The 21,654-nt window shown below is 26.9% G+C and overlaps 1 protein-coding gene across 1 annotated transcript; it reads left to right on the top strand.

Moving 5' to 3' along the window:
• Window positions 1-14,000: 14,000 nt before the first annotated feature.
• On the top strand, window positions 14,001-20,385 carry LOC106768583 (3-oxoacyl-[acyl-carrier-protein] synthase II, chloroplastic). Its single transcript, XM_014653813.2, has 14 exons — window positions 14,001-14,504; window positions 15,798-16,003; window positions 16,079-16,282; window positions 16,402-16,512; window positions 16,630-16,725; window positions 16,859-16,904; window positions 16,990-17,069; window positions 17,748-17,816; window positions 18,021-18,105; window positions 19,038-19,192; window positions 19,497-19,577; window positions 19,660-19,719; window positions 19,817-19,973; window positions 20,052-20,385. Exons 1-13 carry the CDS (start codon window positions 14,336-14,338, stop codon window positions 19,931-19,933), a joined length of 1,479 nt encoding a protein of 492 aa, XP_014509299.1. The 5' UTR covers window positions 14,001-14,335; the 3' UTR covers window positions 19,934-19,973; window positions 20,052-20,385.
• The last annotated feature ends 1,269 nt before the right edge of the window (window positions 20,386-21,654 follow it).

A 21,654-nucleotide genomic window follows, 5' to 3' on the forward strand; every position in this document is an offset into this window, starting at 1 on the left:
ATTAGAAATATAAATCAGTGATTCAGTTAAATTGATGTAGATTTCAGATACAATATATTTTATTGCATTAAAAATTCAAGTGTGTCATTAGAATGTAATACGATTTGGTGGAGAGATGGTTGGTCTCGAATGTATATTGTTCCCATACGTCAAGGACAATGTCAAGCTCCCAAACTTAAAAAATAAACATATATAATTATTTTTATCAAACTATAGTAATTTTATGTTATCTGTTAAACGATATTTTAAATATATATTTGAGTTATTTATACTTTTTAATACATTCTAATTTAAATATTAATATAAAATATTGTTTAATATGTAAAAAAATATTAATACCAATAAATTAAAAAGACTATATTGTTTTTTTAAAAATTTAAAATCAAGACCCTCCTGATTTTAAAATAATTATCATGGGTTTCTGAAAACACTTCCTACCTCGTGCATTCTACCTTGAGATTCCTTAAAAAATGTTTTAAAAGAATGTTAAGCAGATTCAACATTTCAAAAAGTATTCTCTCGAAGATATTTTAACATTGCGAAAAAAATTTCTCTTAAAGTGTTATTAGAATTACGAAAAATGTTTTTTTTTTTTCAAATATATTTAACATTCCACCAAATAATTTCATTTTTTTTTACTCTTTTAGAATGTTATTTTTTCTAGAACATTTCGGAAAATAAATTTCAATGATGTTAAAAAAAGTTTAAAAAACGGAAAAAATTCAGGAATGTTAAATTTTTTTAATGTTTTGGAAATTAATTTTCATAATATTTTATAGAAAATTAATATTCCGAAAAACTACTTTAAAAAAAGTCTTATTGAAATAAAATACCAAAAATAGAGGTAGACTTGTAACACATGGAGGTGTAAATAACATCTGCCTCTGAGAATTCGGATATCTTAAAAGAATACGGGCTGACCCAGCCCAATAGGCTTTCAATTAACAAACCCATATATAAAACGGAGATTTTCATTCAGAAATTGTGTTTGGAACAAACACATTATGTGAAAAAATTGCATCAAATGATGTTACATGACGTTTCTGATCTTAATATAATAACACTTTTCTAATAAACATGTTTTACTGTTACTTTCTTATCACACGTCGTTTTTATGTATTGTATTAACAAAGACAACAAAGTTTGAATTTATAATTCCATTAAACTAATGAAAATCTGTATGAATAAGCCAAAATTATGAGTGTATGATAATTTTTTTAAATTAACACTTTAATTGTGGTAATAGTTTTTAGCAAGATAGAGCATGCTGTAAAAAATGAATCACTTGTTCGTGTTTATATTTAATTATCTTTAGTATCTGGTTTTAATTTGTAAAAGCATTAATAAAAGTACAACCTTACTTAGTGTTCCTAATTAAATAGATTATAGATATTGAAGTTGGTTAAGATTAAGCTTATAATAAACTAATTACTTTGGTTAGGTGAGTTAGGTCCAAATAAATGAGAAGTGTTTCCCATAGTCTCAGTAGTTAAGCAATTTTCTCTAATTGTACTATGTATAAACTTGTTTTCAAAATAACTAATGCTTTTAAGGAAAATGACTTCTACCCAAATTGGTCCTAAAATGATGCGACAAATACATTATTTTTACAAGTATTTTAAATGCTAAAATTTAATCTTGATAAAACTAACTTATAGATAAATTGAAAATTATTTTTGATAAAATGCAGATTTAAATGAAAGAGAAAAAGATGTAATTGTAATATTAATTTATTTCTACTATATTTGTACTGTTCTAGATGTCATAAGATAATAGTTTTAAGGTTTAAGATATAATTAAGTATATAAGTATGAAATGTGTTCGTAAAATAAATATCCATTGTATATGGTTGTAGATGAAAAATATACGAGAGAATAATTTTATTAATTTATAGATTTAATTATAAATTAGAATAAGATTTAGAAATTGTACTAAATTTAATCATATATTTAAGAACAATTGGTTCCTGAGTACATAATATGTTTACCTTGTCCAAGAAGTAAATAATAATGAAAATTCTTAAAGTACTTGATAAATATTTAAAAGGAAGATGGAGTTGATGTTTTGAAGCATGGTTTATGTGTTTTAATTTAAATAAATAATTACTATTTTTTTCGTGTTTCCAATATAGTTAGTGTTTTATTAAAAATGTTCTTTAACCATGTATTAGTAATTACAGAAATGGATAGGATAAAATAATTAATAATATTTAAGATATTTCTTTGTATGGATTGGATGTTACTTTTTTTTTTTTTTTTTTTTACTTTCTAACCAAAACCAAACATGGAAAAATGTAGTTTCTTTTAATTTTCTTTACTTATTTTCTATCCATTATCTATCCATCAAAAATAAAAATTTAGATAACTATGTGAATATCTCTTTATATGAACTAATGTACACGTTAATTTTAATTAAAAAAAACAATTTTAATCTCTCTTCTTTGTTTATGAATGATTATAAAGTAGTTTACTCAAACATGTTTAATGTTTGAGAAAATATTATATCAAATATATATTAAACTAGCTTTAAATTATTTTAAAAATTATTATTCCATTAGTCTTACCATAAACATTGCTTTAGAAAAAAGATTATATACTATTTCGAGATACTTTAAACAGAGTTTTGTTGTAGATTGCTCTTTTCGTATTATATAGACTAATTTATATTAAATCAAATATAATTATTAAAAGAGATATAGTTCTCCATCCAAATATATGCAGATTAAAATATAAACTACGAGTTATCTTTTTAGAAGTATTATGAAATTTGTTTAAAATTAATGAAAAATGAAATCATATTCTAATTGAGTTTGAAATATAAATAGTTGATTGTTCTTTTATTAGAAACATTTGTTTGAGTAAGTTTTCATTTACATTGCATTTTTTATTTTATTATTATCATTATTTAATATTGAGTATGGAAATGAGAATAAACATATTTATTCTGTTTTCCAGTATTCTTTAGTAACATCTCGTTCTTATTTAAATTGGTACCTATAATTTATTAGATAACTTAAAGAATTTATATATATATATATATATATATATAACTTTATTAATTTTTAGTTTTATAATATATTTTTTTCTTTTTCTACACATTTTTTCCTTTTCCCTTATAATGGTTTGAGTTATTTTTTATTTGTGAAATTCATTTACATCTAATTTTGTATTTTTATGTTCAAATTATGTCTTGTCATTATATTTAATTAGTTGTTTATTATTATTTTTTATTATTTATTTTTTGATATGAAAATGTTTGACTCACAATTTCAAATGATAAATTGAATAAACTATTCATTTATTATGTAATATAAACAACTTATATTTTTTATTCTTAATTTTTTTTCCAATTGAAGAATTTTTTTAACAAAATAATTTTCATTATCTCTCAACAGTTTAATTAGATTGACTTTTAAAAAATTCTAAGAAAATTTCTGATATCTCAATTGTGTTTTCCGTTTTATAACACCCTTAATTACACTTTTTTTTTTCTTTGTTTGATTTTGTTCAGTAGTGTATGAAACTGTTTCTTAGACACACGTTTGATATTTTTAATATTTTCATTTATTGTTTACTTTTACAGTGTAGATTACTGTTTTCATGAGTTTTATATTTTTATTTTTATTTTTTAACTCATTATCATAAGTATAATCTTATCACCACAATTATATAAAGATATTTCATTTACTACAATACTAGTATGAATATTATTTATTACCATCCAACATAGACTGAAGTTCTAAAGATAAAATATTTATGCTAAATTGTAGTTGTTATTAGTTTAATCTTTATTATTTTTACATTTTCATTTAAATGCTGTAATATAATTTTTATAAGTGTTACGAAAAATAGATTTTATTATAATTTATTAAAAAAAGTAAAGAGACATTTAAAATATTTTTTATAACTTCGTAAAATTTATTTTATAATTTTATTAACTTTGTTTAATTATCATTTGTAAATGTTTTGGTTGTCATAAAAAATTATTTGGTACTCTATTTTGAAATTTGTATAATTATAATTTTTAAAAAAATATTTAATATTAAAGAAACAATAATATATTCATATAGTATCATGTTTTAAAAATAATTAATTAATATTGAAAGTAGGCGATGGATAGAGGATAATAAAAATCGTTATATCCTTCTCATTATCATTCTTCCTTTGTTTTTGTTGTTTCCTTTTTTAATAAAAATATATATGTCACACACATATATATACTTTATCATGTAGATGCTTGAAATAATAATATGACATTTGAGGGACAATAATCATCACTTCTCATAATTCCACTACAGTATCTCTATGATATTCTATTATTGTCGTGTTAACAATAACTCATATTAACTCATTGTATGATATATTACACATATGTATAATTATAAGTATAAAATAATATTACTTACTAACAAAAGTAGTATATTTCATTTGTCAATAAAAGGACAAACTAATTAGCTAATGCTATGTTGGCGTGAATTGTGATATATTGAGTTAAAAGAGATTAAGAGATAATTTTTATACGACTAAAAAAGCATGGTTGGTAATTGTATTTAATAATTTGTAATATTTTTTATGAATTTATTAATTCATCCCTTATTATTAGTATTAATTTTTAACTTTTGTAATATTATTTTAGCATTGAAGTCCTTGAGTAAAGGATGTTCACAACGTGAAATTTAAAAATAATATATGATCCTTTAAAAGATGCATGTACACGAATTCCAAGATAATGTTATTATTAAGATTTTTAGATAATTTTAATTATAATATATTAATTTGGTATTAAATAGTTTGTAAGAAAAGTTATAGGGATAATTTATATCCATCTAAGAAAAGTTATTACATATATAATAATACTTGTAAAGATGGAAGTTGAGGGTTGGTTTTCCAGCAGAGAGAAAAAAAAGTAGCATAAAGATTTAGGAGAAAGGGTAGTTGCATTTCATGTTGTCTTTCTTAGACAATGGGGATGTTTGTTGGTTGCAAGGGTAAGGTGGAATTATGAGGCAGTGTTGTTCGTGTGATATGGGAAATAACTCTTCCGTTTGGCTTACCTGTTCTGACTTCTCTCGTTCAACCTCTCCACCAACCCCTTTCTTCTTATTATTACATTCTTCTTATTTTTAATAGTATGCACATAGATTAAAAAATAAATTATTTTTAGGTTTTAGATTGATAAAATTATATTATGAATAAAGAATGAGTTTGCTTTAAAAATAGTTATATCCTTCTTCAGAAAAATATATTTCAATTTAACTACTTTTTTCTTAAATATAAATAAAGCATTTAATTGATTTCCATACCAGAATGTCAAGTTAAGCATTTAATTGATCCATTGATAGACATAAGTAAAACTTAAATAAAATTACACATTTAACATCGCTCAATCTTTTTGCAATTATATTAAAAATAAAACTCAGCTCTTGTTTATTTTAATATACATAATATATATATATATATATATATATATATATATATATATATATATATATATATATATATAAAATAGTTTTTTAGTTGGTACTTTTTAGCAAAATGTACCAAGTTTTAGGTTACAAAAATGTTCTTATTGAAAAAAAAAAACAACTTTAAATCCAAGGGTATTTTAATAATTTTAAAATTTAATTTAAAATAAAAAAATAAAAAGTAGTTATTAAAAATTATGATCGGTCCACGTGCACAAGATAAATTATTAGCTTTTATTATATATTTTTTAAAAGGTAATTGTTTTTTAAAATAAAAAAAATAAATAAAAGATAGTTGTTTTGTTAACTCACGAGTTTTATAAACCCAGATGGTTTTATAAACCCAGACAGGTTCTATAAATTCAGAGTTTTATAAATCCAGACGAATTTTATAAACTCAAACAGTTTTATAAACTCAGACCGCTTCTATAAACCCAGACAGGTTCTATAAACCCAAACGGATTCTATAAACCATAAACCCTAAACCATTATTTTTTTAGAAGGTAGTTGTTTTTTAAAATAAAAAATAAAATAAAAGGTAGTTATTTTTTAAAATTAAAAATAAAATAAAAACTAATAACTTCTCTAGTACACGTGGACCAATCAGGATTTTTAATAACTACCTTTTATTTTTGAAGATAAAATTGTTTGGATTAAGAGAAAGACCATATGATTTAAATAAATTTGAAATAAAAATTTATGAAAATTTGTATATAATGTGATGAATATAATAAATTAAGAAAATATTATACTTGATAAAAATAAAATATTACAATTTTGATGTTAGTTATAAAAGTAATTTAATATAAAAAATAATTAGTGATAATTATATTAAATTAAATATTAATCATCTAACATGTAGATCATCTAGTATCGCATATAGCATTTAAATTTTTTTAAGAGTTTTTACTCATCAATAATTTTATTGGTGTGTCTGATGTGTTGGTGTAATTTTCATAAAAAATATATAAATTTATGTAATTTGTAAAAAAATATAATATTTAATCGATTTTCATGCTTTCATACATTAGAGATAAAATTTGTAAAAGAATATATTTCTTGGACTCCTTTTCTTTATTTATTCATTTTCATCTGTAAGTCTTTTACATGATTTTATGTTATAGAATTTATTAATATATATATATATATATATATATATATATATATATATATATATTATAAACTTTAATGTCATTCACGCTTTCTTCCAAACTTATCAAAACTAATTTTATATTTGAAGTAAAAAAAAGTTGAAGTCGTATTTTGTATTTAAACATATTTTTTTTTGAAAAACCTGTTCATACTTTATGTTAATTTGCATTTTTATTATGATTTTCTCCGCACACGTATTAAAACAATGTGGTTAAATGGCATATGTCATGAAAAATATATGGTAGTAATTAAGTTAATGGAAATTTACATTTAGTATTCCGCGGTATATGACACTTTTTTTTTATACAAGGGAAACTATTTTCTTATAACGTGACATTTATAATTATTTATTTTATTTAATAATTAGTATGTTATAAAAAAATTACTTAAATCTAACATAACTAATTCTAATAACAAGTTGAAGCTTGAGGCTATCATCCTGTACACGGATATTATTATTATTATTATAATTATATACAATATTAAAAAGATTAAATATATTTTTAATTCTATTAGAATTATTTTATTTTTTATTCATATTTATGTATTTATGTTCATATATTTTTATATTCATATTTCTTTTTTATACTGTTCTGAACAATTATATATATCAATTGTACTTTCTCTTTATCCTGGGATAAGAAATATAATATTTCATTATTTCTTCTTTTCTAACATGGTATCATTGCTTGTCTGATCAGCTTTCGCTGTCTTTGTTGTTTGTGGGCGATCGACCGGCAGCCCCTAAAAGTTTCTTTTTCAAACCGTGCATTTATGCTTCAATGGACAATCTCTAGTTTCTGTCTCGCATCTATCCGGTGTTGCTGTCCGCCGCCGCTCACCACCGGCCACCATCTCCGGTCGTCATCTCTGGCCACCATCTCCGACCGTCATCTTCGCCCACCGTCTCCGGCTGTCATCTCCGGACGTCGTCTCCGCCACTTGTGCCACTGATGCACCAAACCTTCACCCCTCGGTTCACCAGTGTCTTGACTTCAGCCCCTAAAAATCTCTTATTTTTATTGAATTTTTTCTTGAATTTTTTTATTCGATTTTTTTCTTCTTGAATTCTTCTTAAATCTTTCTTTTTATGAAGCATCTTTTTCAATTATTTTTCTTAAATCTTTAATCATCTTCTTGAACTGTTCCTGATAAATTCTTTAATTTTTTTTTGAATTTTTCTTATTCTTCATCTTCTTGAATATTTTTCTTCTTAAATTCTTACTTCTTGTTATTGAATCTTCGTATTCTTGAATTTTCTTCCTCTTCTTGAATCTTCTCTTGCTTAATCCAGTGTTCTTGAATTATTCTTTTTCCTTGACTTGTTGTTTTCTAATCAAAACACTGGTGAATTTGGTACCTGGTGGTTGTGTCGTTGGCATTCCTACTAAAGCTTTCCATCCAACACAATTTCAATCTTGTTCAAGCTGCGCATCATGAATATATATGTTGCAGCTTGAGGGGGATATTAGAATTATTTTATTCTCTATTCATATCTATGCATTTATGTTCATATATTTTTATACTCATATTCCTTTTTATATTGCTCTGAACAATTATATATATCAATTGTACTGTCTCTTTATCATGGAATAAGAAATACAATGTTTCATTCTTTCTTCTTTTCTAACAAATTCCTCAACTGTCCACTGTTTTTGAGTTTAGTCTTTATGCTGACAGATGAGAAAAATTATGCTGAGAAAGTACACATGACATGAAACGTATCACGTCGTTAGTCAGATTATGCAAAAGTTAATAGCATTGGTATTCCATGACTAAATTTGACAATTTCATTAGAAACAAATAAAAATGAAACAAAGTTTGAAAATTAAACTGAATAAAAAATGTTTGATACTCAAGAAACTAAAAACATATTTAACTTTATTAACAATTATCATTTCATATTACTTTTACCACTAAAAATATTTTAATAATCTTTAATTTTTATTAATTAAATCATTTATTTATTTATCTCGTTTATCAATTCTTATATTAATTTTCACAAATTTTATTCTCAGATACATTCATTCAATCTTCCCAAATCAATTATATAAATTTAAGACTTAATAAAGTTGAGGTCAATTTCTTGGGAAGTTAATAATTAAAAATCAAGTGACTTTTTCAAATATTTAAATCGCACGTGTAACTTGATATGTGTCACGTGTTGAGTCTGTTTATTTTTTCTGAGAAAGAACGGAAAGGGACAAATGGAGATGTGGAAGCCAACCAGAAAGCATTTATAATTTAATGATATCATTATTGACGAATTAATAGCAAGTTGTGAATCATTTTCATAACATGTGTTTTCTATCCTTCTCAACTACAAAAATAAATATAGTTTCCCACCTTTCATATATTTTTTTCAACTAAATATTAATTAAATTTGACTCTAAGATTGCACAGGGCTTTATGTTGTTGTCAATATTTGGAAACAATTTTCATGTAATGTAAACTCCATGGTAACGACGATGAGTGTTGATTCTGTATTAAGTTTTTTCTTCACTGTTCTTTAATTGAACTTTTAAAATACATTAATATTAATATATTTAAAAATTTATAATACATTCTAAAACATCAAATTCATTATTAATTAATGTATTGTGAGAATACCTATTTTAATTTTGTTAAATACTAGTTCATGTATAATAAAGATTTATAATTTAATTGCGAATTCGATTTCAATCCAATCAATTAAAATAAATTTAATGTGAAGTTGACTTCAACCTAATCAACTAAAATTAATTTAAAGTGGTTTAGATTAGTATGATAACGATTTTAATTTAACTATTTGTTTTCGTACCTCTTAATCTAAATCATGATGCATTTAGTGTCTTCACTCAAATTTTGGTTTATGTGTTGTTTTATTTTTTCTGGAAACGAACCACTAATAAACTAATAACTATATAATGACCCATGAGTAAATTAAAAAAAAAAAAGTTATATTTTTTCATATTTAATATGAAATTAACAAAAAATAAATAACAATAATATCAAACAAACTAGACAATCATAAGTGATGAAGCAAAATAGAAATAAAGAAAATAATAGACTAGTATTAGTTTATAAAACTGTAGTCTGATAAAAAAAATATATTAATATTTATACATGATCTCGTGCCCATAAAAAAATTATAATTGAAATTACACGCACTTAAATATAATGTTAATTTTAATTGTAATAAAGGAAAACGAATAGTAAGAATACATATAAGCAAAAATAAAATCTCTATTCAATCCTCCAAAATTTTAAACAAATTGCGGCAATATAATTTATGTAGACTTAATATGTCAGTGTGTTAGAGAAAGTAAAATAAGCTAAACCTATCAAACTTGACTAAATTATGCGTCATTATGACAAGTAAAATATGAGATTTATGTTTGAATTAAATAAGGTACTTTAATATGAATTTATCATTATTTATGATTTAATTATTTTATATGTCTTTATTTTTTATTTTTGTTTCAATTCCAAAATTAGTCTCTTAGTTTTTTTTTTTTTAACTATATCTTTAATTTTGAAAAACTGGAACAATGGAATCTATGTCATTAGATTAACTAAACAACGTCAAAAAACATTAGCGTAATATATTGATGTAAATTTTTAAACGACGTGATTGACAAAATAAGTTAAGTTAATGATATGAGATTTCAATTGTTTGATCATGTTCATAATACATATGTGAAGAACAAAAAACAACCAATATTAACATCTACAAATCTACATATCTTTTGGTATATTGTGAGATGTTTGAAATTTGCACCAAACTGACATTAACAAACATTGAGCTCTATATCACTTTCCTGTCTTGGTTCTAACTTAGTAATTTTAGTCAAGTACTTTGAATTGTTAAGATTGAGGAATGAAGTTGAAAATAAATGAAGATGGAAGAATAAAACAACAAATTAAGGCTTTAATGAAAATGTCGTTGATTATAAAACAACTCAAAGAGTATCGAATTCCTTTCAAGATAACAGGATGCTATGTGTATACCTAGAACAACACAAACATAATTAAGACATACTATTATGATCATTGATCAATAAAAACCTTATAAAAAATTTAAATACTATATGCAAGTTAGTATAACTCACACACGAAAAAAAATATATAAACAAAAAAAATATGGTAGAAAACTAACTCATCTTATTAAAAGAATTGATTGGATATAAGTGAAGAGTTCACAAATATCACTTTAGTGATCTCAAATAAATAAATAAATGTGGAGTGAGAAAACCTAAAAATAAAATAAAATAAAAACTGTAGAAAAATGTTTCTTAAAGATAACATGTATAAGACTTTTACTTCTATTTTAACTTTTTAATATTAAAATAATTAAGTTTAACCATTTTAAACATAATATCATCTATCTATAAAAATACAATTTTCTAAACTTTTATATAAATACATTCAAATATATTTTCTCTCTCTTCAAATATAAAAGATGGGCTCAACTTATTAAAAAATATCGGACATAAAGGTTTGGGTGCAGGATAAAAATAAAATTTCCTGTGGACAAGAATGAATGATTTACCACATAAAAATATTAAGTTTTATTGGGGAAATTGAGTTTTCATATTTTCTTTTTACTTTGATTGATGTCAAAAGTAAACGTCTTTCACAATCCACAACTCAATTGAAGTTATTATGAAGATATTGTATAGATTCTCTTCTAATTCACAATATAATTTTTTAATTAAGTTATGAGAAATGTCAATATTAATAATGTGTATTGTTGATATTAATAACAATTCATAGAGAAGGGATATTATAAAATAGATTTTCAACTTCATTAATACCCACTTAATTATATTATTAACTAAATTGATTCTATTAAAATTACAATTTTGAAAAAAAGTTATTAAATAATTATAAATTTTGGTTTCAAATATTATTTTGATTTAATGTTTTCTTATGTTTAATGTAGGCAAAAGTGTCAAGTAATATTATAATATAGTATTTACAATATTACTTATTGCATGATACAATACTGCGTATAAATTAAAATACTATAAAAATTCAAGATATAATTTAACTAGAAAAAAAAATCTTTTTAGTTTCTCCAACCGATTGAATATGTATAATTTATTAAATGCAAAATAAAAAAACTTTTCTTTTATATTTGATTGAATTGGGGTTATTTAAATTAATTATATTGTACTACAATATTTTTATAACAAGGAACGTGGAAAGTCGAATATGAGAACTATGTGATGCGACATTTAGCTATATAGTAATGTATAACAAGAAAGCAATTAATTTCCTTCTTCCATATTTTTGGAAGTACGTATATTATAAGTAAAAGAATTATACTTGCTTGTGGGTTTTACATGGCAAATGCATGTTCATTTCTTTAAGTTATTTAAATACGTGAGGAACTCCAATGATGGAGACAATAATTTGGTATTATCACTTGTTTAAATATGATAAAATAAAAATATTTTATTAGTTAAGTTAAAAAGTTAATAAATCGGAAAATTTAGCCATTTAAATTTATTTTACACAAATTATTATTTCTTTGAAGTTAAAATTTCTTTATTTTTTTAGATTTTTTGATTATTTTTAAGATTTAGTTTCAAGAGAAAATAAAAGAGAAGTTATTAATTAGAATTCATTTAGAATAAGATCCCTTTTATTTTGTTTAGATGATTTTGAATTAAGTTGTTTTCATGTCTATGTATAAATATTTGCATGTAAAGATTGACGAGTAAAAAATTTATTATAACATTTTTAGTCTCTTAACGCAATCGCGATAATTAATTACAAATGTTGACTCTAACATTGTAATAACTCTTAAGTGACATATCATCATATTGCTCAAGTTATTGTTCATAACTTGAGTGAAAAAAAAAAATGAATATTGTTGTTTTTTTCTTTAGAAGAAAATCAATCATAATAAATGTGTGAGTACATTATATTATTAAATAATGTGACAATTTATGTGGATAAGAACTAATTCATACTCGATAATTTAGTTGGATTGGGTTATGCTGTAATACTCAATATTTGAGTTAATATTCTTTACTTCTATAATATTCTATGTTATTTAATACTTTTTATCATATAAATTAATTAAGATAAAAAGTCACAAGAAAGCGAGAAATTATTGGAGTGAATTTTGCAATACTATTCTACCTACATTTAGTTATTGAAGTCAAATAATATATTTTTATCGGAATCAAACAATTGTTTTTGGCGAGACTTATTTAATATTTATCTTTTACAAAATATTTTATGTGATCCCTTAGTCTTCAAAATTAATAAAACATAGGTCTAAACGCTGTTCTCATCCAATATATTGTGAAAATAAAGGTATTTATTAATGTATGTGGAAACATAAAATGATTTTATTATGTATGACGTATACATACACATAATTGCATGTATTTGTATAATGCGTATAAGAAAAAAAAAATAGAATAAATATATTGACATTTTTTATGAGTTTTTGAGATTACACACAAATTTATGTTTTTTTTTCTCTAAATTTTATAATAATGTTTATTAAATTATACAGAGTAATATTTGAAAGAAATGGAAATTGAATATAGTGTATAAAAGTGTCGATGTAATATGGTTCACATATTTAAAGGAATAAATAGAAAATGAAAAGTTTGATTGATTTAAATGAGTGTAATATATAGTCAAAGAATTATTGGGCGGTGAGAGAAGAATGAGAGATGCGGAAGTAGAAAGTAATAGTCGAAGAAAAATAATGAAAAAAATTAATGGAATTTAGAAAATTGAGTTTGTTTTATTTATATTTTATTTCTAAAACGATGTAAGATTCTACGGAAACCCCTCACTAGGGACGGTAAGGACTTCTGTCCATACAGTTTTTAGGTCATCTATTCCACTCCACCATGCTCCATACATAATAATATTAATTATACATTAATTAAACTAATATTAATTATTTAAAAATAAAAAATAAAAATTATTGAAGATAATTTTAAAAAATAAAACCCTTTAAATAAAAAAGCAGATTTCGTTTTCATTTGTAAATAACGCCACTTCAATCCACTCTCCAGCATATTCCAGACCAAATACGAATCCAATCACAGCTTAACCAGCACCAATCACAAACGAGTAAAACATTACGCAATTTTATTTTAAATTCACCAAATATAATAATAACATTATTTTTTATTACTTAAAATAGATTGAAAACTATCAATTTTGGTAAGATTCCCTTCTCATTTAATAATTCCTTATTCGATAAAATGAAATTAAAAAAAAGAAAAAGAATGTTATTATTAGGGTTTATGAAAGTGTATTATTATGGACGGAATTTGTTTTAAGAAGGTTATTTGAATATAGAGAAGGAAATAGTGAGACTTAAAAAAAGTGATTATTATAATTTAGATTTGTGAGTGACATTAGAGAGAGAAGGAGTATTAGAGGAGGGAGCAGAAAGAACTGAGATTGCAGAAACTCAGTATTGAAGAGAGAGAGAGAGAGAGAGAGAGAGAGAGAGACGGAAATGCATTTTGTGAACACTGGAGCTTCTTCTCTTCAGTCTCAGTCTCAATCTCAATCTCAATAATAACAATAATATAAACAGTAATAAATCCCTTTGAAATCAAAACGACGCGTTACTTGAGTTTGATGTGTATGCGTGTTTCGTCGTTTCCACTTGCTGCTATTGTTGTTATTATTGTTGATTAGCCTCACTTGTTCGTTCCTTCTTTCGCGACCACACGTAACCGTTGGATTTCGTTGATGGCTTCGACCACCACCTCCTCCCTCTGCACGTGGCTCGTCGCGGCTTGCATGTCAGTCACGTGCGACGCCGACCGCAGCAGAACCCCTAACGCAATGTTCCGCTCCTCCAAGAAGTCCCGCACTTCCCAATTCAACGTTTCCTCTCTTTCTGGATCCGCTCATTCTGGTATTTCATTTTTATTCAAATCTTGCCTTTGGATTTTATCGCGATTTCTCAGATTCTTGATTCTTTCCTCAATCTTTAACGTTGAATCTGGCTCTGCTTTCTTCAACTCAACCCTGTGTTCTTAATTTTTTTTTATTGTTTGTTTCAGTTTGTGTTTTGGTTATGGATCTTTGTTTTTGTTTTTTTTTTAATTAAGTGGGCTGTTGGCTTATTTGATTCGGTTTAATTTTCGAAGGTTGTTTGGTACCTGCTTCTGTTGCTTCGTTGGTTGAGGGAAATTATTTGGTTAGGTTAGCACTGGATACTCTCGCGTCACTTCACTAATTTGCCTCTAGTATTTTTCGTACGGGCACGCGTGAAAACCATTCTCCATTTTTCTTTACTTATTGATTAATTAATCAATCTCGTAATTATGATTTTTATTGTCATTGCAATTTCATGGAGATTGTTCATCGTGTGTGTTTGTTTGTGTAACGAAGTATTACTTTAAATATGACTAGGCAGTTATGGGTTTTTTCGTTTTCTTTTTTCTTTTTTCTTTTTCCTGAAATGCCACTTGCGGTGAAGTGTTCATGTGCCGAAAGTTGAAAGTATCGCCCCATGTATGGGCACCTCTTTGGCTATGTTTTTCTTTGGGCTCTTTCCATGCTTATGAGTGAAACAAAACATTATGACGTGTTTTTAACTAATGCCTTTATGATATTGGTTTTGGTATGTTAAAACACAAGGGGACAATGAACGAGTCTTTCTTATTATGGTATGAATGGAAAATAAATGAATTTTTGGGAGAAACTGCATGGCAAATGGTTTGGCCACTTGTTCTTTTGTAGTTTTAACCCCCTCGAGTTTGGACATGTTTATGTCTATGCTGATGTATATAGGGATGGGCTTGTTCAGCATCTCTTTTATTATTATTCTTATTTAAAAGTTCTAAACAGTGGATGGAAATTTAGGCCTGCTTCTATATGATGATGTTTCATGACATTTTTATATCACAGTTCCCTTAAAACCTAACCAGTATTTATTCTTTGCTGGTAGTTGTATTTCCTGCCAAACATTCATATGCACCTTTAGGGTTTAAGGTTTCTTGACAATTAGAAGATACATATTTTCAAGTGGTAGACATCCACTTTCTTGAATGGTAGGCACTTACTGGTGATTTTGAACTCCAAAGTTGTGGTGATGTATATAGAAGGGATCCAAATTCTGAACATTAGTTTATGTCCCATGATTCATATGTCATCTTATAATTGTTGAGCGGTGACCTAAGCCATTGGAATTGTGAATTTCAAGGTAAAACAATGGCTGTAGCTTTGCAACCTGCCCAAGAGGTCACAACAATAAAAAAACCTCATACGAAGCAAAGGCGAGTAGTTGTGACAGGATTGGGAGTGGTTACACCACTTGGGCATGATCCAGATATCTTCTACAATAATTTGCTCGATGGTGTTAGTGGCATAAGCGAGATTGAAACATTTGATTGTGCAGAATATCCCACAGTAGGTTGCATTTTACTCAAATTGTATTGCTGTTGCCTCCTGTAGATTTTGTTCTCAAATATTATCTGTGTGCAGAGGATTGCTGGTGAAATCAAATCTTTCTCAACTGATGGCTGGGTAGCACCAAAGCTTTCAAAGCGAATGGATAAATTTATGCTCTATATGCTGACAGCTGGTAAAAAAGCCTTGGTTGATGCTGGAATTACTGAAGACTTAATGGATCAGTTAAATAAAGAAAAGTGTGGAGTTCTGATTGGCTCGGCAATGGGTGGCATGAAGGTTGAGATTCAATACTGGATAATAATTTACTTTTGTAAATTCAATAGTATGATTTTTATGTAGAAGCATCATAGCATCTTTAAGACATTGTGACCCCTGCTGGTTTTGTGTATTAACAGGTTTTCAACGATGCCATTGAAGCTTTACGAATCTCATATAAGAAGATGAATCCTTTTTGCGTACCTTTTGCAACAACAAATATGGGTTCTGCCATGCTTGCTATGGATCTGGTCTGTTTAAAAGATCTTTGGGCGCATTGGCTTGACACTTTTTCGCCATAGGCTTGCTCTTTTTTACGTTCACATTATCCAAAGCTTTCAAGGAATGATTTTTTTTATGGATTGCAGGGATGGATGGGCCCTAATTATTCTATTTCTACTGCTTGTGCTACCAGTAACTTTTGTATATTGAATGCAGCAAACCATATCATTAGGGGTGAAGCTGTAAGTATTTTGCTATTTTAGATCTCCCATATTTTCTCTTAACTTTTTTTTTTGACAAAAAAGGTGGTTTAATGATGCTCTCATTATGTCAAAAGGTGTTAACAAATTTAGTAAACATGAAATTTGTCTGCAGGATGTGATGCTCTGTGGTGGCTCAGATGCTGCTATTATACCAATTGGTACTATTTTGTTACTCTTTCTTTCATGGCTCGTGTGAAACTTTTTTGCCATGAATGCAATATTAATCCAGCAATATTGGTGCAGGTTTGGGAGGCTTTGTGGCCTGCAGGGCACTCTCACAGAGGAATACCGATCCTACCAAAGCTTCACGCCCTTGGGACATTGTAATACTCTAACTTTAAGAAAACTGTTGTAACATTGCAACGGTTCATGAGTTCATCGATGGAACCTTGGATTGCAAAATAAAATAAAATGAAATTGATTGCATTGTGTTTGGCTGCTAAGAAGTACTAACACTTCTAAACAATAGCTGAGTTGTGCTGAAGCTTTGTCAGAAACAGCATGGACACTTTAATTTTGTTTTTTAGTTTTATTTTTTTCTTTTATTTTTATACTTTTATTACAGTACAATTGAAATATCATAATAATTTGATGGAGTTTAACATTGTACTATTGTCTATAATGATTTTTTAATTTGAAAACGACAGCCATCTTTTGTAATTTAATATTTCTAATTTATGCTGATTTTATAGTTGTTATGTCTGATTTTTATTAATTGTCATGTTTTTGCTTCCTAGTTCAGCACACGGTTTATTCAAGGGAATCACCATTTCAAACATGCAAAAATGATGAGATCAGACAGCTTTATAACCAATGAGGATTCATTGCCCTCTATAGTTTTTACCAGACTACTTTTTTCCAATTATGATATATAGAGAATGGGTTGAATATCCTTTTCTTTTTAAAAAAAATGTGTTCTTGGAGTTTGTGTATGAGTGCTTATGCTTTTCTTGTTGCGCACTTTTGTTACTGACCATCCACATGTGGTTATGATTTCACAGAACCGTGATGGATTTGTCATGGGAGAAGGGGCAGGAGTTTTGCTCTTAGAAGAACTGGAGCATGCTAAGGTAGTACTAATGGGTGATAATAATTTGACTACAAAACAAGCTATTCTTTGTATTAGGATTTACCTTTTGTTAGGAATGTTCTTTAAACTTGTCATTACCAATCCTACTACTAATTCTCTATCAATCTTTATTTGACGTCCATATTAATAGAAATTACACGCATCTATCACCATTTTGTGAATAATTTTTTTTCTTACATTGCAGAAAAGAGGTGCAAACATATATGCTGAATTCCTTGGTGGAAGTTTCACCTGTGATGCATATCATGTGACTGAGCCACGTCCTGATGGTAAAACGTTAAATGCTTAAAGATCTCTGTATTCATATAATCTTTATGATAAAAAACTTGCTCACACGTGTTTTCATAAAGAGTTCACACACAATGTAGATGTTTCCCTTAGTTGAAATACTCTTGCTTAACTGATGCGAGTTATTTTATGAATATAATAGTATAAAAGCTTGAAGCTCTGTATATGTATATATCCTTAGGCTAGCTTTTATGGATTCATTCTATGTTTCGGCACTTCCACTCGTATGGATGCCTAAACTGCTAATTCTGAAGCATTTCAGTTTGAATTATTTAAAATTAATGCTTTAAATGTGAATCTGGTGGTGTTCTGTTTTTTCATGTGTTGCTCTAAAAAAAGGAGGGAGTGGAAGTGGTAATGAATATGGTTTGTTGCCCATAGATGCAGTTTCCCTTCCTTTCTGCTGTTTGTATTTTTAGTCCGTGAATGGCATTACTGAAGTTTGTAGCTAGCTGATTGAAAGTGACTATCATTTGTCATTTGGTGTCTAATCGCAGTTTGCAGTGACCACTGTATCTATATTCTTGTAACTCATGTTTTGAAGAAAATAAGTGTATGTATGATTTTCTGTATTAAGATTCATCTTTTATAAATTATGGTATTCATTTCTATTGTTACAAAATCTCAGAACGATTAAAACGGTCATTAATCTGTCATCGTATCATCTCCAAACTTTGAATGTAAATACTCACTCTTATCATGACAATTCCAGAATAGTGAAAGATTAAATGTATCCTGCCTCATTTTCTTTATGGTTCCGGAGTTAAGTTTAGCATTTTAAGGTCATGTTGATATACCTTCTAAATAATTATGATTTTTTCTTAGAATAAATGATCCTACCTAGTTGTGTCCCTGCACAGATTATTCGAGACTTATGATTGCACTTATGTTTTATTTGTTCGATCTTAAACAGGGGCCGGTGTTATACTTTGCATTGAAAAGGCATTAGCTCAGTCTGGAGTATCAAAAGAGGATGTGAATTACATAAATGCACATGCCACATCCACACCAGCTGGAGATCTTAAAGAGTACCAAGCTCTAATACATTGTTTTGGTCAAAACCCCGAGGTAGGTTGCGTTTTGGTAGTTACTCATGTAGTTCTTATAACTTTTTAATCTAACCTTAAACCTTTAATCTGTTTTAGTCCCTATGATTTTGTACTATAGGGACTAAAATGAATTGGGTAGGGACTACAACATGTAAGTTTCAAGTGAAGGAATGAAAATATAAAAGTTGAGCAAATATACGGACCAAATTAGTAATTAAACATTTCCTTTTACATGATATTATTGTTATCGTTCTCATTGTAGCCAATTGAAAGGTAATTATGATTTCCTGTCTTTATTAACGCTGTTATTTATCAAAATACAGTTAAAAGTGAATTCTACAAAATCCATGATTGGTCATCTACTAGGGGCAGCTGGCGGTGTGGAAGCTGTAGCCACAGTACAGGTTAAAACTAGTAATCACTTGTGTAGTAGCTCAGTTTTCAACACTAAGTATATTTAAAAGCTTTATTTTTTCCTCAATGCAGGCAATTAGGACAGGGTGGGTTCATCCGAATATCAACCTAGAAAACCCAGATACAGGAGTGGTATGTGTTAACCTATTGCAATAACCTTTTTGCTTAAAATTGTGTTGTGAAATTGTTTATAATAAAATGATCTAATTTGGTGAAATGAAAAACAAAGGATGCCAAAGTGCTTGTTGGCTCAAAGAAAGAGAGACTGGATATCAAGGCAGCCTTATCAAACTCATTTGGTTTTGGGGGTCACAATTCTTCAATCATATTTGCACCGTTCAAGTGAAAAAGATTTTATAGGGAACTACTTTGTTATTTATCATAAGGTAAGGTTGAAAAGAGGTTATGTTTTTTGGTGCTCTGACTATGGTCGACAGTTAAGTTTGTTTTTTGTGTGGTTGCAGTTGGTGAGTAGCGAGAGAGTTATTGCATACTAACTGGAGGTTTGGTTGGGTGAGAAAAAATGCGGTTGGAGAGAAAAAATGTTTGTTGGGATGAGAGAGAGAGAGAGAGAGAGAGTGTGGTGGGAGAGAATGAGTGAGTCACTATCTATAAAATCCTATCTTTACCATGCATGGCTACAGTAGGAGTTGACCCACTTTTGATGTAACCCTTTAACAACCATTTTTATGGGATACACTTTCTTTTCTTTCATTCCCATGTACAAACAAATAGACCCAATTTCACTGCCTGGGCATTCGCCAATAACCAATTTTATTACTCATTTTTTTCTATTTATTTTGTCTATTTTTTTTACAATAATTCTTTTATTAATTCTTTTTTTTTTCTATTTATCGTCTTTCTTTTAACAGGCTTTCGTTGTGTGATTTTATCATTCGGTCTGTTTGTTAATTTTTATAAAATTCAGTTATATAATTCAAACGAAAATATAAAAGATACGATTATATATATTTTGTAGAAATTCGAAACAAACACCTGTTTCATACCATTCACAAGATTGAGTTGACGGGAAGAAGGAAAAGTATTAATAAGATGATGCTAAAACTCAAATCCACTGACTGAAAAGAAAAAAAAGCATCGCAGAATTTCGCATGAGAATAGTTCACTCTAAATTTGGCATTGTTTGTTGAAAGAAAAGAAATATCGAAAGTATCTGTAAACAATAATAATTTCATCAACTCTATGCATTCCTTAGTTTTTTTTAATGTACAAACCATAGATACAATACCTTTAGAAATAATAAATAGTGAGTAATATCTGTAATGAGTAGAGTTTAGTAGGAATAATTGAATTTAATTTCAGACAGAAATGATTCATTTCCCTCTTTTTTAACTCAACAATAGAATGAGAAGCACACTTAGTACTACCAGATGCAAAAATGACGTGTTGGAACGAAAAAGATTAATAGGTGATTTTGTAAAACTTTATTGATTATTTTGACGAAATTTAATTTAATTTTGCAAGTAACACTATTTACTTAAATTTTTAAGTTCTCATTATTCATGATTTTTTTAAATCATTAAAACATTAAACTTTACGTAAAAATAGTTAGTTCCTTTTCATTAAGTTAAAATTTTAAACCTTGCAAAATCATTTAAATTTTATCAATTTCAACTGAACTTGGTTTTCAAAATTTTAAAATGATTTCTTATATGAAATCTATTATAAGTATTATTGATTTTAGCCAGAAGATAATTTCCTAATATTTGTCTTCAAAAACAAAAATACTTTATTCGTTTAAAAACAAAAAGTGGAGGAAATAAATTTGTATGCAATCATTTTTTCATAAATTTCTTTAGAGATTAATTTTGTTTGCTGTACCACACTGGCTCGGCGAGTAATCCATAAAAATATACATACACGTTCGAAAATCTGTAATATTATCATTCTTTCACATTAATTGTTTTAATTTCGGGAACACTAATATATCAAACCACCTCAGAAGGTAAATTTTAAATTACACGGAAAAGGGTAAATTGTAAATTACTTGGACACTTTTTGTAACAACAACGAAAAGCATAAACAGAATGCTATGGATGGAAAAAT

This window comes from Vigna radiata, chromosome 7 (assembly GCF_000741045.1).
Source record: "Vigna radiata var. radiata cultivar VC1973A chromosome 7, Vradiata_ver6, whole genome shotgun sequence".
Lineage (NCBI taxonomy): Eukaryota > Viridiplantae > Streptophyta > Magnoliopsida > Fabales > Fabaceae > Vigna > Vigna radiata.